The 17,270-nt window shown below is 39.0% G+C and overlaps 2 protein-coding genes across 3 annotated transcripts; both read left to right on the forward strand.

Annotated features, from left to right (window-relative positions):
* The first annotated feature begins 3,467 nt into the window (after positions 1-3,467).
* On the forward strand, positions 3,468-7,489 carry LOC140999934 (mannose-binding protein C-like). Its single transcript, XM_073470515.1, has 4 exons — positions 3,468-3,681; positions 4,877-5,224; positions 5,496-5,596; positions 6,083-7,489. The coding sequence occupies exons 1-4, from the start codon at positions 3,609-3,611 to the stop codon at positions 6,206-6,208; spliced, it is 648 nt and encodes a 215-aa protein (XP_073326616.1). The 5' UTR covers positions 3,468-3,608; the 3' UTR covers positions 6,209-7,489.
* Positions 7,490-8,978: 1,489 nt separating this feature from the next.
* On the forward strand, positions 8,979-15,493 carry tafazzin (tafazzin, phospholipid-lysophospholipid transacylase). Of its 2 annotated transcripts, none has more exons than XM_073470866.1 (11): positions 8,979-9,023; positions 10,538-10,686; positions 11,123-11,251; positions 11,327-11,372; positions 11,478-11,563; positions 11,644-11,724; positions 11,847-11,888; positions 12,982-13,044; positions 13,845-13,897; positions 14,003-14,080; positions 14,475-15,493. In XM_073470866.1, exons 2-11 carry the CDS (start codon positions 10,578-10,580, stop codon positions 14,574-14,576), a joined length of 789 nt encoding a protein of 262 aa, XP_073326967.1. In that variant the 5' UTR covers positions 8,979-9,023; positions 10,538-10,577; the 3' UTR covers positions 14,577-15,493. The 2 variants fall into 2 exon arrangements, with proteins under 2 accessions (XP_073326967.1, XP_073326966.1); XM_073470865.1 differs by lacking the exon at positions 8,979-9,023 and adding an exon at positions 10,261-10,347 and having other exon boundaries at positions 14,475-14,659.
* Positions 15,494-17,270: the final 1,777 nt, after the last annotated feature.

Genomic DNA, 17,270 nt, shown 5'->3' on the forward strand with positions numbered 1-17,270 from the left:
CTTCTCCTTTGACTGACGCACAGACTAATGCAAACTGAATCCTCTGAATTTGATTTCTTTTACCCTGAAATATTTTGTGGTCACGCTGCAGCTCTTACAGTCTTTAGCTTTCTATTTTTTCCAGTCCAGCTTTGGTGTGTGCCGTTTACAATCCATCACTGAGTTCCTCAATATTTCTCGACGCTGAACTGACTTTTAAAACAAAAAACAATAAACTGGGATCTGTCTGAATAAAGCAGGAACCAATCACAGCTCTCATTTATTCTTAAAAATGCAATTAGGGATGATTCAATCAAAATGTAGTCAGACTCTGTACCTGCACTCATTAATATATATATATATATATACAGTATATATATTTATACACACACACAGTTTATACACCGACGAGCCAAAACTTTGGGACGGGATCTTTAGTAATAGGAAGTATTATCAGATCAATGGACTTAAAGTATCAGAATCCATTAAAGGAGCATTCTGTAGTTTTAGTGATTAAATGTTAATGAGCAGAGAAAGATCTTCATTGGCTGATTTTTTTCTGCCTAAACAAACTAAACAATCAAACTTTGTTTTCATGACTGAATAAACAAAGTCGCATTATTGCGACAGGCAACATTGCTCATTAAAACAGCCCATATCTTTAAATCTACTGCCTTGTGCTGTTACTTGCTTGCTACCACTAGATGGCCACTAGATTCAGCTTCAATCCTGACGTCAGTTGTGGGCGTGTTTCTATGCAAAATACCTGAGAAAAAAAAGTTTGAAACCCGACACCAGCTGTCGGAGCGGCAGCGGCTAAACGGCAGAGTGGGAGAGGAGAGAGCCGCGGAGCCGTGGCAGAAGTGTGCTGGACAGATCGAGAGACAGACAGCGACTTTTGTAATAAAAAACAAAATGCCCAAAAGACTTTACAGTGTGGATGAGGTGCTTGCACAGATCTTTGCTGATCGCGATTCAGAAGGGGACGATTTGCCCTCTGATGACGATGCTGCAGCTGCGCACACTGTCACACAAGCAACACACGCTGATCACTGCGAGAGTTTTATTTTCTTTTTACAAGTTAGATTAGGAAATTTACTCCTATCAGATTCCTGTTCATTTACTCTGAGGATGAGAGGATGAAAAAAATCTATGAAAAAATGAAATTAAAAAAAATCTACTGTGCAAATATGTTCAGAATTCCGTTTTACTGAATTTTACCTGGTGACATACGAATTATATTAGTAAATTTACTCCAATCAAACTCCTGTTCCTTTATTTTGAGGATGAGATGAAAATATAAATATTTTTTTTCTGTGTAAATATGTTCAAAAATCAGTTTTACTGAAAGTTACTTTCAGTCACCTGGTGACGTCACAATATGCAAATTAGATGATTAAATTTACTCCCATCACAAACTTTAGGTCATTATGAATATTTTTCTCATTTACACTATGGATTTATCTCTCACCACTTCCAAGCTACAGCCTTTTGAAATCTTAAAATCCAAACAGAATATTTTCCTAAATAAACTCTGGTGCCTAGAGGGTTGGGACAACACAGTTTATACTGGTTTACTTTGTTTATATGTGGCGGACCCTGCCACCTCTCTAGCTTCAAACAGTGTACTGGGACCTTATTCTCCTCTGAGACCAGCTTGTTTATTCACTGATGGAAAAGATAAATATTTCTGAGTTTGTATTATTACCTCATTAATATTGTAAATATCTATTTTTTAAAAGAATTTCTTCTCCAAAACTACGTAGTGCCCCTTTAATGATCAGCCTCTGTGCATGAGACGCATGCTCTACCACTTGAGTTACTGGGACGTCCCAGAGAACCACTGGTGTAATATATAACTATGTATTTTATTGTATTTCAGGTTGTCATGTGTCTTTAGACTAAAATCTTCACCTGAATAACAATTAAATGTGCTGCAGTAAAAGTCTGATATTACAGTGAAATGTAATGGAGTAGAAATATAAAGTTACATAAACAGAAATACTGCAAATTGTCCTTAAAGTGTCAACAGACACCCCCAACCCTGTCACTAGTTTAAGTACAGTACTTAAGTCAATGACTTTGTTACATTCCACAGCTGATTTTACTGACAGAGACAACGACACCTGAATACACTGAAATGCAACGTGACAAAGTCCAGATGATTCATAGAAGTCATGTTTCACCCAAATGTCACCAGTATGCATGTCTGTCTCTACAGGGCTGAGTGCTGTCTCATCACATGTCCCTCGTCAGTACCATTTTGTTTCTGACCGGAAGAACATGACTGAAGCTCAGAGGTACTGCAGAGAGAAATACACTGACCTGGCAACTATAGACAACATGGAGGACGTGAGGATCCTGAACGACACCGTAGATAAAAGCAAAGTGTTCAAAACTGTGAGTTCACTGATGTCTTTCTTTAATCTCAAAGCCATTTTTGACAAACATGTAAATGACACGCAGGTTGAAAGTTTTGCACTTCCACATTGGTGTAAAGTCAGTAGATACATTTTGAAGTAACATTTTGAGGTACTGTACTTGTACTTGAGTATTTCCATTTACTGCCACTCTGTACTTCTACTCCACTACTTCTCAGAAGGACATTGTAAGCAGCACTTTAATCTGGTGTCTGATTAAGGTGCAGCTTGAATCTAAACTACTCCTACCTCTACCTCTAGAAAACGCCTCATATTTATTTGTTTACAATATGAAATGTACTCATAGACTATATGTCTACATATGTCTATATATGTATACAACGCTCTTTCCAAAGAAGTTGGGACGTTGTGTAAAATACAAATTAAACAGAATCGGGGAATGTGATAATCTGCTGATCCTTTTTGACATAAACTCAATTTAAAACAGTACAAAGACAATTTATTTATTTCATGTTCAGCTTCACTGATTTGTGTAAATATATGTCTATTCTGAAGCGACGCGTTTCAAACAAATTGTGACGGGGCAACAAAAGCCTGAAAGTTGTTGTGTTGGAAGCTTCCACAGGTGAACAGGTTCATCGGTAACAGGTGATCGTATCATAATCGGGTATGAAAGGGGCGTCCTCCAAAGGCTCAGTCGTTCACAAGCAAGGATGGGGCGAGGTCGTCAAACACATGATTGTATAAATGATTTTACTACATGAGCTCAGGAGCAGCAGGACTGAAGTCAGTTCTTTGCAAATGTTTGCATTGTGTCTTTATTCTACACAGCGTCCCAACTCTTTTAGAATCGGGCTGTGAAGTGTTTTTAATATAAAACTCCCTCGTTGTGTTTCACCAGACTGAGTGTCCCTGTTGAGCTGCAGTGGATGGAAACAAAAGGAGGGAATGTTGTATTAGAAAGCCTGTCACTTTGGAGGATATGAACTGGATCTGTGTCACTCAGACTGCTGAAGCCTCAGATTAACTTCTGAGTGTATATTGTGTTGCCGTGTAATAAATGTGAGGCTAAAGAAAGATACATTAAAATATTGCTTTCAGGGTGTCTGGATCGGGCTGTATGATGACGTGAACAGCTGGAGGTGGTCACTGTCAGACACCAGTTTCTACAAAGACGGGGAGACTGAGTTCAGACAGTGGAATACTGGAGAACCAGACAACTATAAAAGTACAGAGCACTGCACACGGATGTATGATGGTGGACGATGGTCCGACGTTGATTGTAAAAATCGCTTTCAGTCGGTCTGCATGGATGTCAGAGGTGAGAACATTCAGTGAAGTTTAAAACACCAGTTCAGGTTCTTGAGCTCTCCCTCATTATTTGGGCCGATACAGGATCAGTCAGTCAAACTTTATTTACAGCACCTTCCATCAAAGTTAGTACAATTCAAAGAGCTTTACAGACGACTTACAAGCCAATAAGGCAGCAATTAATATTGATGATTTGACAGCGATGCAGGTGAGAATGAGAAAAAGAAGCTTGTCAGTGATGAAGGACTTGTTTGGGTGGAGCAGATAGAAGAGCATTGTAATAGTCCATCCTGCTGGATTTAAAAACATGCTGCAGTCTCTGAGTCACTCAGACGGAGACGTGGCCGCAATTTAGCTGTTTCAGATAATAAAAGGCAGATCTGGCTCCACACCCCACATGAAAGCAACTGAGTACATATACTCTATTACTACGCTACTTTATTTACTGTGTAACTTTATAACTCCACTGGATCTCAGAGGGAAAATGATGTATTCTTGAATTGACTTCATTTACTCAACAGCTGTAGTTACTTGTTACTGTTCAGATGAATATAAACATTAAAAAACATATGAGAAGCTTATAAAATACAACACATTGTTATATATTGAACTAGTTCCCAACCTTGTTGTTTCTTTGTGCTGGTGACCTCTGACACAAAGCTCTGTCTACTGGAGCTTCTTGTCATGTTTCACATGTTCATGTGTTGTTAGTTCCACCAAAGAAACATTTCCCCACTAAACTTCTCACATGGTGAAGTCCAAAGAAGTCAGATGATCCAATGTTTTATGTGAAAGCAAATATTGGAGGAAAGTTAAAGGAAAGAAAAACTGAAGACAGATTTGTGCATCAGAACTTTTTTCTTTTCTTTCCTCTCCCATCAACCATCTGACGAGCCCTCAGATGTATCTGGTGACCCTTCAGAGGGGCCCGTATGTTTGTGTTTCAGAAATCTGAGGAAATATTCACATGTAGAAAAAATAATGTGTCAATCTATTAGATGTAGATTTTAAGGATGTGATTATTAATGGGGAGAGACTGAAGAAATACTCAGTAACATTTATTAAGATGATCATGTCTTCCATTTTTATTTTACAAAGTCATTAATTCAGTGGATTTATAATGCTGTGAATACTGCCACAGACACGGCATGGATGGTAAACTGTATGTTATAGTACCTCTGCACAGCACTGTGCTCTGTTTTCAGGGCTGAATGTGACGTTTGTCCTCATCGAGACTCGCATGACCTGGACTGAGGCCCAGAGCTACTGCAGAGATCACCACACAGACCTGGCCAGTGTGAGGAACACAGCAGAGAACCAGGAGGTAAAGGACGTGATACCTTCAGGACAAACAGCCTGGATCGGCCTTTTCAGAGACTCCTGGAAGTGGTCGGATGGAAGTAACTCCTCATTTAGGTACTGGGATCAAATTTATGGTCAACCTGATAACGATGGTGGGAATCAGGCTTGTGCGGTGGCAGACTTGGGCAGATATGGAAAATGGTTCGACATTCCCTGTAAATGGAAGAGATGGTTCGTTTGCTACGGCCCACGTGAGTGTTAACTCTTTATTCAACTTGTATTAATATTTGTATTTTGGTTTAATTTAGCATCAAATGTCCTCAATGATAATGTAACAAAAACAACACAAAACATAAAGTTATGGACAGAAAATAAAATGTAAACACTCCTGATGTTTATCATTGACATGAAATTATCTGTAAAGTCAGCAAACAGATGCCACAGATGGAGGACAGAGCCACATGTTCCCTGTCACTGTTCAGACTGATGAGTCAATATTTATGTGAACATATTTTTTCACAGTCCCTACGACTACAAGGCAAGTGATCAAAGTGCGTCTGGAGAGAAAGGACTCCTCTCTGGATCTCAACGACCCTGCTGTGTTGGAACAAATGTTGAAGGAGGTAAATCATGTTGGACTTTTCTAATTTTATACACAAACAGAACAAATCAAATAAAATCAGACTTTGTTGATCCCCCGAGGGAAAACTCAGCAGAACAAGAAACAGTGTGAAGAGGTAGGAAACAGATAAACATGACATGACCTGAGCATTGTGTAGGAAGCTGTGCACGTACATATGTGCAGGATTAAAGAGCGTAGTCTAGCCACTCTGCAGGCCTGACTGAGGCACAACTGTGACTCGTTAAGAGTCGACGCTCAGCACAAACTTTACTATCAGTTTTAGAAAAGCCAGAGCCTTTACAACAGAAGAAAGAGGAGGAGAAAGTCAGAAAGGACAGCAGGCCAACAGGGCGACGCCATCTTAGGGAACAAAACATGTGAATATATAAATGTGATGCAGAGCGCTCCTGAAATAGAGGAAAATATAAAGAACAGTGCAGAATGTAATATCTCTATGTGAGTGATGATGCTGAGGAGGTTTTATCAGTTCAAACAGAGGCTGAAGGACCAGGGGGTGGATGGAGACGTCAAACTGAGCTGGAGGAAGCAGTCGGATGGAAAGGTCTTCCACAAGGAGGAGGAGACAAAGAAGAAGACGAAGGACGAGCTTTAAAGGGGCACTACGTAGTTTTGGAGAAGAAATTCAAACTCAGAATATTAATATTTACAATATTAATGAGGTAATAATACAAACTCAGAAACATTTATCTTTTCCATCAGTGAATAAACAAGCTGTTCTCAGAGGAGAATAAGGTCCCAGAACACTGTCTGAAGCTAGAGAGGTGGCAGGGTCCGCCACATATAAACAAAGTAAAACAGTATAAACTGTGTTGTCCTTTAAGGTCAGTTTGTTTATTCAGTTTATTCAGTCATGAAAACAAAGAGTTTGTTTATTTAGTTTGTTTAGGCAGAAAAAAATCAGCCAATGAAGATCTTTCTCTGCTCATTAACATTTCTTCACCAAAACTACAGAATGCTCCTTTAATGTTGAGTTTGTGTGAGTCTTTCCTCAAGGTCCTCATGTAATGTGTCAGAATAGACCTGCAACATGTGGATGAACTGATCAGTCACATGAACTATTTTGATCATCAGTTAATCCTTTTAGTTATTTGTCAACTAAACGTACCAAATATTCTCTGGTTCAAGCTTCTTCAATGTGAGGATTTGATGTTTTCTTCTCATATATGATCATAAACTTAATATCTTTGTGTTTCAGACTGTTGGTCGATTATAACAAGACATTTGAAGTGATCTCATTGGGCTGTGGGAACTTATAACAGACTTTATTCACTCTTTCCTGACATAGATGAGATAATATACTGTGTGATGAGATAATATACTGTGTGATGAGATAATTTACTGTGTGATGAGATAATTTACTGTGTGATGAGATAATATACTGTGTGATGAGATAATATACTGTGTGATGAGATAATATACTGTGTGATGAGATAATACACTGTGAGATGAGATAATATACTGTGTGATGAGATAAATGACTGCAGGTTAGATGAGATAAGAACTGACTGGAGGAAACTGCAGTGAAGAAAACATTAAAAAGATGAGCTTTAATGTTTGAAGAATCTTTAAAATGAAAAGTCTTTGTTCATTTCAGAGTGATATTCAGCACCTCACCTTTCAGTCTGTTGAGCCAGTCTGTGTGTATTTACAGCAGCAGCCTCTAGTTGGTTGATTCAGAATGACTCTGATGTTGTTGCTCCAGCTAACAGGAGCTAACTGGCTAAATTAGCACTCCTTCAGTTTGCTAGTTGAAGTGAGGCGGCGCATGTGATTGGCTGATGGATGACGGGGGCGGTGACAACACCACTGTCAATGAAATGTGAGAAATGACAGAGTGAAATAAAGTGTGTCCTTATAAAAAGTGTGAAATTAAATAAAGAACTGTGGTTTGAGAAAATGTCAGAACAACTCTGAGTTTTTTTAAAGTCTGTTATGAAATGAAAATAATATCCAGTTGATGTTTTTATGAACGTGATGATGAGTTAACATTTCATAATGAGTTGAGCTCAATCATTTCTTCAGTTATTAAATTGGGTTCATTGATGAACATATTCGCCTCCATAACGGCCTCTGTGATCTGCAGCCCTCTTCTAGATCCACAGGATGCAGAGGTGGAATGTAACTAAGTACATTTACTCAAGTACTTTACTTGAGTACAAATTAGAGGTACTGGTATTTAATTTGAGTCTTTGTATTTCATGCTACTTTATACTTGTACTCCACTACATCTCAGAAGCAAATACTATCAGCTGTGTTTACTAGTTACTTTGCATATTACGCACCTGAAAACCACGTATCTCCAGATGTGTTGCTGGTGAATGTTTGTGATGAACTGAAGGATGAAGTGTTCCTTCATGTGTTCAGAGAAATCTCCTCCTTCTTAAACTAAATGAACTCTTTAAAAACCCTCTTGGATTAGCTGCAAAATGCATCGTCACACAGCTGAGAACAGGCTGTTTTTCTGCCTTTTTACAGATGCGTGGTTCTCACAGGACGGCCACAGTACAAACACATGATGCTCTGCTGTAGATTAAACGAGCCAACAGTGTATGAAGGAGTTAAAATGAGCTCAACATTAAAGACATGAAGCAGTAATATCAATCCACAAACATCAGATGTTAAAACACTGACAGGGAACATTTTACTGCACTGTGAGTACTTTTACTTTTCATACTAAAAGTAGTATTTTCTAATAATATTTACATACTTTAACTTAAGTCAGAATGTCTGACTTTAACTTGTTTTGTCACAGTACTTTTACTGGAGTTAAGGATCTGGATCCTGAGCCCTCTGAGGGGCTCATGGTCACAGTGATCCTTTGGGGGCTCCGTACTTTACAAAGGTGTCCAAAGGTCAGTGGATTAAATTTTAAAGACAAAAATGTACGTTGCCCTCAAAACAAAGGAAAATGTTGTGTTTTTATCTGTAATTCATCTGTTTCTCTCAACACGTTTGCACTGGGTATTATGCAACATTTCAAATTCAAACTTTTTCTTTATTTACTTTTAATTTTATTGACATGATATTTACCACCAGCGGTACTACTAATACTGTGTGTATTCAGTACTTCCTCATGAAGGGAAGTCTGAAAGAGGGAACATCAGGTCAAAGCTCCTGATTAAGAGGCGCTTCACTTTTGACCTACTTTAACAGCATCCATTACCCATAAATCCGCGTTTCTCAACACGGAAGCGGGTTGTGGACTACATTAAACACGATTTGACGGAGCTTAGCGTGTTTTATCATCACAGGTGAGGCTGTAACTTGAGTTAATCTCACTGTGAGCAGCAAGTCTTGATAATGACTACATTAGACGCCCGTTTCCCCTAAAAACTACAATACCCACAATTCCGCGCCTGACATTCAGTTCCGGGGTCGGAGGCCATCAGCCTGCCAGCAGGAGAGAGGTGAGGGAAATGTTTGATCTTGTGATGTTTTCTGGACTTATCAAGTTATTAAATTATTAAATATTGTAGTGAAGGCCTCATGGAGCAACACGGTGCATTAAATTTATATTTAAGAACGAAAAAAAGGCGTGTTTATGATGTAATTACACGACAACACTGTGTCAAGAGTCATGAATAAAAATGCAGGCAGATAACTGTTGAACGACTGGTCGGATGTAACGTTAGCTAAACGACAAATTACTCTTTAATTGACCAGTTTATGGATGCATTTATTCACAGACTTGTCTTTGTATGTCTCTCAGAGATTAATGTGTCTGTAAACTTTGGCTAGCAGGTAGCTAGCAGGCTAACGCCGCTAGCTGCTGCACATTAGCTGAATATTTTGACCTCAGACGCGGTGAGAACAGGATGAGTGGTTAGTTCAATGACAAAAGGAAATGTGAAGTGCTCCCACAGTCAAACCACCACAGACTGAATACTCCTGGTTTGGATTTAGCAAAGACTGAGCCACAGAGCAGAGGTCGTACTCCTGGGATTGACTGATTAAAGATAATAATCATGATAATATGACACTTTATTTATAGAGCACCTTTAAAAAAACAGGGTTTAAAAACAGGAAAACTCAGGAAGACAATATGACAGAATAAACGCTCAAGAGTTGAGCCGAACACAAGGAAGCCTGTTGTCAGGTGAAGTTAAAACAAGAGACACAAACAGAACACAAAATGTAGAAACACAGAAAGATGGTATGAGTCATTACAAGTAAAAGGAATAAAAGCCATAAAACAGGCAAGACGAAGGAAAAAGACAGAGGAAAAAAATCAATAAAGGACGATAAGAGGAGTTAAAGAAAAGCAGTAAAAAGAATAAAAGATAATAAATAAAAATAATCAAATAAAAGCAGTCAAGGACGGATAAACTGTCACAGCAGGAGAAGTACAAGAATTGAAATGAATTGAATACTGTATACATTATGAGCATCTATTTCTACACACAAAAGATAAACGACAGCAACATAAATAGTAACTAAAATAAGACACTGGACTCCAAATAGCTCTTGCTGCATGTGCATGCAATGTAAGTCACTCTGGACAAAAAGTCTGCCAAATGAATTTAATGTAATGTAATTTATTAATCAAAAACTATTCCACAGGTTGATTGATTTGAATGAGCTCCCTGACTTTCAGTCCCTCATTAGTGTCAAGCAGACACGCGACACCAGTCATTTGGTCCAAGTCTCACGCGAGGCTCACGTAAATTTTTCTTGGGCAAGTAGAGGCAGTCTTACCTGCAGCATCTGGTCTTCATCAAGAGAAAAGCCAAGGTATCCGTTCATGTCTAAGAATGATATTATTGCCCAATTTATCAAACTTTTTTTTCACAGATTGAGTTTTACCTCACTCACTTAGACTAAATATTCCACGTATACTCTGTGAAGTGCCCCTTTAAGTCACATTTCAGCCTGATTTTATTTTCCTCGCTGGATGTTTCTCCCTCTGTGTGTGCGGCGGCAGGTTAATGCGTGTGTGGATGTAGTTTCTGTGGAGCGCTGTGATGCCCCTGGAGGTCAGATGGCCGTTCCCACAGTGCCCTCCTTTGGCATGGAGGATCTCCAGCTCGCTGGTCATGGGCATGGTGGGCTCCTATTCATACTTCTGGACCAGTAAGTTGGACTACATATATTAGATACTGGGGGTGGACCGATTATCAGTCTACGATTATAGGTATTGGTGTTTTTTGTGTCTGGTTGCCGATAAAAAATAATGAATGCAGTATTTTGGCTCTGATGCAGCATCTTCTCTCTGTTAGTGGTCACCACTCTGTGGTCTCAGTGTCCACAACACTATCTGATGTCACGATTAACTTTGAGACTAAGATTTTATCTTTCCTGTAAATGTATATTTACGATTATCGGTATTGGCCCTGAAATAACCTTACCGGTTGAACCCTATTAGATACACTCCATACAGCCGACTGTAAACCAACACAAACCAACAAGATTATTCTCAAAGATTATTCTCACTTGCTAACCGAACTACAACAAGTTTTCTGTCTTTTCCTGGTTTCGCCGTCCTCCCTCCCAATCTCTCCATCTTCAGAGTACATGAACTACTTGACGGTCCACAACCAGGAGGTTTTGTTGGACCTGATTGACCAGAGGCCCTCCGACACACCCCTCATCACTCTGTCCAATCACCAGTCTTGTATGGACGACCCACACATCTGGGGTAAGGACAGATGCATCCCCCTGAAATCACAGTTTACAGTAACATCGGTGGAATAATCACATCTGTTTGTGACAGGTGTACTGAGGCTCAGACATTTGTGGACCTTCAACAAGATGCGGTGGTGAGTTTGAGAATCTCACATCTCATCCAGTCATTTGCAGAAATTGGAATGATTTTGTTTTTATTTTTTCCGATCATGTGTGATTATTAACCTCTGTTCGGACAGGACTCCAGCAGCATCTGACATCTGTTTCACCAGAGAGCTGCACTCACGATTCTTCAGCCGTGGAAAGTGTGTTCCTGTCTGCAGAGGTGAGTCTCTGTTGGCGTTAACGCCCGTCTCTGTCTTCCTGTCTGCTGAGCGAACGACTTACATCATCAGTTCTCTCTAGGTGACGGTGTTTACCAGAAAGGCATGGATTTTGTTCTGGAGAAACTGAACAGAGGGGAGTGGGTGCACATTTTTCCAGAAGGTGTGTAGTGTTTCCACTATAGATATTTCACTAGGACCTCTTTTTCTGTTTCTGTTGTCTCTGAGGCTTTTGGATGGTAGTTTTAGTAATACACACTTCTTCTGTTGTTTCACATTCAACAGGCAAAGTCAACATGACGGAAGAGTTTATACGGTTAAAATGGGGTGAGTACAGTGCGTGTTTTGAAGTGTGTGCCACTTTGGTGACTGTGTACAATAAAGTTGGAAAGGAAAGGTGAACGCAGAGTGATCGTTTCCCTTTTAAATGGGTCCTTCGCACCCTGTTATTACAAACTACGTTTAAATATTCTGAATATGTTACAGCTCAAGTACCAGTTCATGTAAACAGCATAATCTGCTCTGTTTATCTGCGTTTTAGCAGCATTCTTCGGGCCTCTCGTGTCATGTCATGGATTTTCTTCAGAATAATTCATGTTGAAACTTCTATTAAACTCATGGCGTCAAAATAACTCAAGAAGTGGGTTTCTCAGCTCTGAAGGTATTTAACAATATTTGTGGCACTCACACAGTTTTTTATGCAGGACCAAATAACTTCTAGATGTGACATAACTACATGAATACTACACAGAACTACATGAATACTACACAGAACTACATGAATACTACACAGAACTCCATTAATACTACACAGAACTACATGAATACTACACAGAACTCCATTAATACTACACAGAACTACATGAATACTACACAGAAACAAAATTTGGTTGAAGGAAAGTGAAGACTAGTGGAGATATTCATTTTTGAAATGACAGATTCTTTGTTCTGGACAAAAATTACAAAAAGACCTCCTATTATTAATTGGATTACTGTAATAACTATTCAAATGAACACCTGTTGTAAATGATCCTCAGGGTCTCTTAGATGTTCAGGACAAATTTCAACCTAAGCCAGTGAACAACGAGCGACTGGTGAGGTTTAGATTACACACACAGAGAATCACTGAAATGCTGAAATTTAGCTCAGAGGGCTAAACAAATTTTGCAAGGTCCCATGAATTAAAGGGAGGTTTCAACATGGATGTTTTTTGTGAAAATCCATGATGCGAACTGGGAAAAGTTCTGGATTTTGGGTGATTCGGAGTGGAGTGACCCATATGGAATATTCATTTTCATCAGCCATGTAAACAGTTTAGTAAGGATATTAAATTCGTGCAAAAACTGGAATATTTTGTGCATGTAAACGTGGTCGTCCTGAAAGTGATTCTGTTTCAGATCATTTCTGGTTTGTGTTTTAGGTGTGGGTCGCCTCATATCAGAGTGCTCCCTTAATCCCATCATCCTGCCGCTCTGGCACGTGGGTGAGTAACCCGGCGCCGCAGTACGCTCCACAGATGACGACACATTATCTGACATGTTCTGCTGTTTTCATCACTGTAGATTCTGGAAACTGTCAGCGAGAAAGAGAACAGAAGTTATTTAAAAAATAAACATGATGTATAAAAAATTAAGATATATGTAGGTATTTTCAGATAGAGTAGGTTTGCTTGAAATGTTCTACAAAAAACTTTTAACTGGTTATTAAACAGTCTCAATTTAATACTGATGCCTCTGTAAGAAACAAACCCATCAGAGAGATGACTGGCTATTTCTGTATAAATATAATATTTTTTTGTAAATCCTGTCACTGTGTCAGATTCCTACTTCTATAGATCGGATAGGTTATGAAGTTAAAAAAATATTTTTTATGATGGAGTGCTGAGGATGAATTGAAGAGTCTGGTGTCACCACCGTCATCTTTTGTCCACAGCAGCTGCCAGGATCAACAAATAATAAAAGTTCCTTGCAGAAGCTTTAAGTAACTACTTTTGATTTATTTTAATTGCTTCAGACATTTTGTGCCTTTTTATTTCAGAGATTACAGTGGAGAGAAAACAAGAAATGTCGGGACCATAGAGTCAAATCTGTGTATATATATACATATTACTACAGATTTGACTCTATATCACACCTTATTGGTTTTGGTCTTAAATTGAATCTGTTGACACAACAAAAAATCTAGAACATCGGCAGTTTGCACCACATTGTGTATATAATGATATCAAGAAGCAACAACAGTGCTCAAGTATTTGTCCGTCTGTGTGATCGATGTCTTTTTCAGGTTTGAGTGACGTTTTGCCAAATATGAAACCCTACATTCCCCGGGCTGGCAAGGTATGAACACACGCATCTAATCCAAACAATATTTTAATATTTCGTTCATCATGGCTTTTTGTAATATGCAAGTAACTGTAGTTGTAACTGCTGGTTTGCTTCCAGAGAATCACAGTCCTGGTGGGAAAACCGTTCAGTGTGAAAGACCTCGTCGAATCCCTCCGAGCTGAAAACAAGAGCCAGGTGAGGACAGAATCGATTACACATGTACTCGCTGGGCGGTAATGGATTACTGGTAATGGTACAGTCGATGTGAACTAATGTAACTATATTATATTATATTACTTAGGAAATTATTGTCCTTAAATGTACAGGAATCTGTGACAATCTGATTTGGTTTTGAAGATTTGTAGCCATACATTGAAAGTAGTCGCTAAAAATATAAATTTCTTGCTGCTTTTTAAACTGAAACTGAAATGTTTGGTTGAAAATTTTCAAAATAGTGGGTGAATAACTACAACCTGTCAGGTGTAGTTGGCATTATATGGTGCAGTTATGATTGGGTACTGGATTCAATAATCTGTTTTTGCATTTGAAGAAGAATATTTAAAAGTGCCTGTGCCAATTGTCCTTTCAGTTGGAAACGAGGAAGACTTTGACCGATTTCATCCAGGGGGAGTTTTGGAGCCTGAAAGCCCAGGCCGAGGCCCTCCACGGGCAGATACAGACCAAATCCTGAGTCCCAGCCGTCCTGCTTTTTCCTCACAATCAACAAGTCTGATGATCATCTACCCTAATCGAGGGTAATACCTTTTACTACTGGAAGGCCACACACACACACACAGGGCTGTTCATGACCACTTGTATTTTGGTATCTCCTCCTCACCTCCACTGGATCCCCCACACCTCCACACGAGTCATGAGCTTCTGAACGTTTTGAGCAACGTTTTTTTAAGGTGCTGTTGTGGGATCATGATCTCTATCAAAGGTCATTTCCATTAATGCTGATGCATCAGAAACAAATTGTTTAAAGCAGGCGTCATGTTTTTATATAAAACAGCAAATGCATGATTTGATTGAGTTACTTTAAATTAATACCAATCAAAGCTGTGCTGTAGCTTCCAGACCAGATTTCTGAAGTATCATCAGTGTTATTCATTTAACTGGTCGTATTTTGGTTTGGGTTGTGGTTGAGTTATTCTCCCACCGGTACCACCGTGTGTCCCAGTAATTACGCCCACATTGGATGATTTCACGCCTCTCTATTTATGTGCAGTGCCAATGCAAAGAGTAGTGAGTCCAAATTAAGAATGTGAAAGTTGGGGTGGTGAATGGTTCGTGTAACACATCAGACTTTAACTCAACAGACCGGAGTTAGCCTCCCGTCACTGAGCAGCCATTAACGTTCACGTTTATATAAACACGCTGTGGAAAAACATCTCCAATTAATGTGAAATTTAAAATCCTTAAAGGAACAGTGCAACAAGTAGCTAGAGAGAAAAATCAACGGAAAAAAACATAAAATGGCTCCATACAGCTTGATTTCAAAAGACGTTATTTATGCCCTGAATGCTCAGTTGATCTTATGCATCCACTTCTTACGAGAACGCTTTTAGCTGAGCAGCTACGTTGAAGATTTTGGCTTAAAAAAAAACATTTGGGATCTCTGGCCTTCTGGAGACTTTGAGTATGCTGTACAAGCTGTATGGAGCCATTTTAATTTGTTTTTTCAGTTGTTTTTTTTCCATTTTAAAAGTCTCCAGCTGCTTCAGTTGTTTAGGAAAATGCTACAACGCTGTTTTGCTGTGAAGCTCCAGAAATGTTCTGTGGACTACGAAACTTGTGGCTGAATATTTGGGTGACCTGTTCCTTTAAATGAATCCATCCTTGATTTGAAAGCAGAGTTAACAATGAAGCTGATATGAATGAGGTAACAAGCTGCATCCTTTCCTGTGAAGTGCTCCTGCATAGGAGGGCAGTTGAAATTGTCTAACAATCAGAAAGACTGTATCGAGAGGTCATCAAGGAATGTAAATGTACTGCAGGAAGAATGCTAACCAGAAATAATATGAAATATTAGGTTGGATTCAATGGAAATTTTTAGGATTAAAACTTAAACCGAGTGTTTTAGTTGCCTCTCACTAACCTTTAACCAAACCATAGCTGGAATGCACAGATAATGTAGAAAGTCGTAATTTTATAAAAGTTAGGATTGGATGTTTAAAAAAAAAAATAAAAAAAAAATCCTGTTACCTCATTTTCAGATGAGCTTTACACAAAGCTGCTGTTTGTTTAAATACTAAATATTAGAAAGGCCCTCTGTGCACAAACACATGGAGTGATAAAGATTTATATAATTTGTACTCTGATGAAGTTCATCAGGACATCAGCTCTGAACTGCACGGTAACTTTTACAGCTGAGGCATGCGGAGTAAATGACTGTTAGGATGGTGTAATGGGGAATTGTACTGTTTAAGCTTTTAACACAATCATGCAGCTTGAAATCGGTCATCTTGTAACATCACCATGTGCCCTGCACGCTCTCTGTCATCTCTCTTGTACATTCAAATCAAGTTTGGAAATAATTTCGTAGAACTGTACATTTTTCTCTTTCAGATGAAGAATTAAAAGTTTTCTGTAGATCCTTTCAACCTCTGGATGCTCGGCCATTGCAGATGTATACATATAATTTATTTGTTCATCCGTGGTTTTTATAAGGGCCACAGCTAAGTGATCTGTGGTGATTTTATAAATGTATCGCCTTACTGAACGCCAGTCTTTCCTACTGTACAGTATGTGGACACCAATAAAGTATTTCACTTTTCTAAATTTTTATTGCTGACGCATGTTTTACTGGCTCTTGCGCCACCTCTCCTCCAGTTCCTGCTGCACTGATCCAAATAAGTCAAAAAACGATGAAAACATGTCACCTGAGACTTTGTAACTCATGGCCCCCTGTGATAAGGAGATGTTATAGTAATTGTTAAGACATACCATGACAGGATTAGGGTTAAGATCACCACAAAATAAAATTACATACTTTTCCAATTTATTGAAATTCAGAAGACAACAGTTTGAAAATACTACTAAAGTTGAAATTCTACTTAGATAAAAGGTACAGAAGTCCAAAAAACAGAAAGTACCCCGTACACAGCAGTGCTTCTCCTCTGGGCGCAGCCGGTACAGGGTACGATTGACACCATTTCATTCACAGTTGCATTAAAAACTGGGGAATTTCTCGAGAAATTTTGTGTGTGTGCCCGGAAGTAAGAAAGTAAGAAATGATGTCAAAATGGCCGGTAAAAAGATTTCTCACTGAGGAGCCAGCCGTGACCGAGTCAGTCATCTCACACTGATGTCTACTGAGCATGACACCCTTCGTGATTTGGATTTTAAGGACATAATTAGGGCATTTTCTTCAAAGAAGACCAGA

This window comes from Pagrus major, chromosome 7, assembly GCF_040436345.1.
Source record: "Pagrus major chromosome 7, Pma_NU_1.0".
Lineage (NCBI taxonomy): Eukaryota > Metazoa > Chordata > Actinopteri > Spariformes > Sparidae > Pagrus > Pagrus major.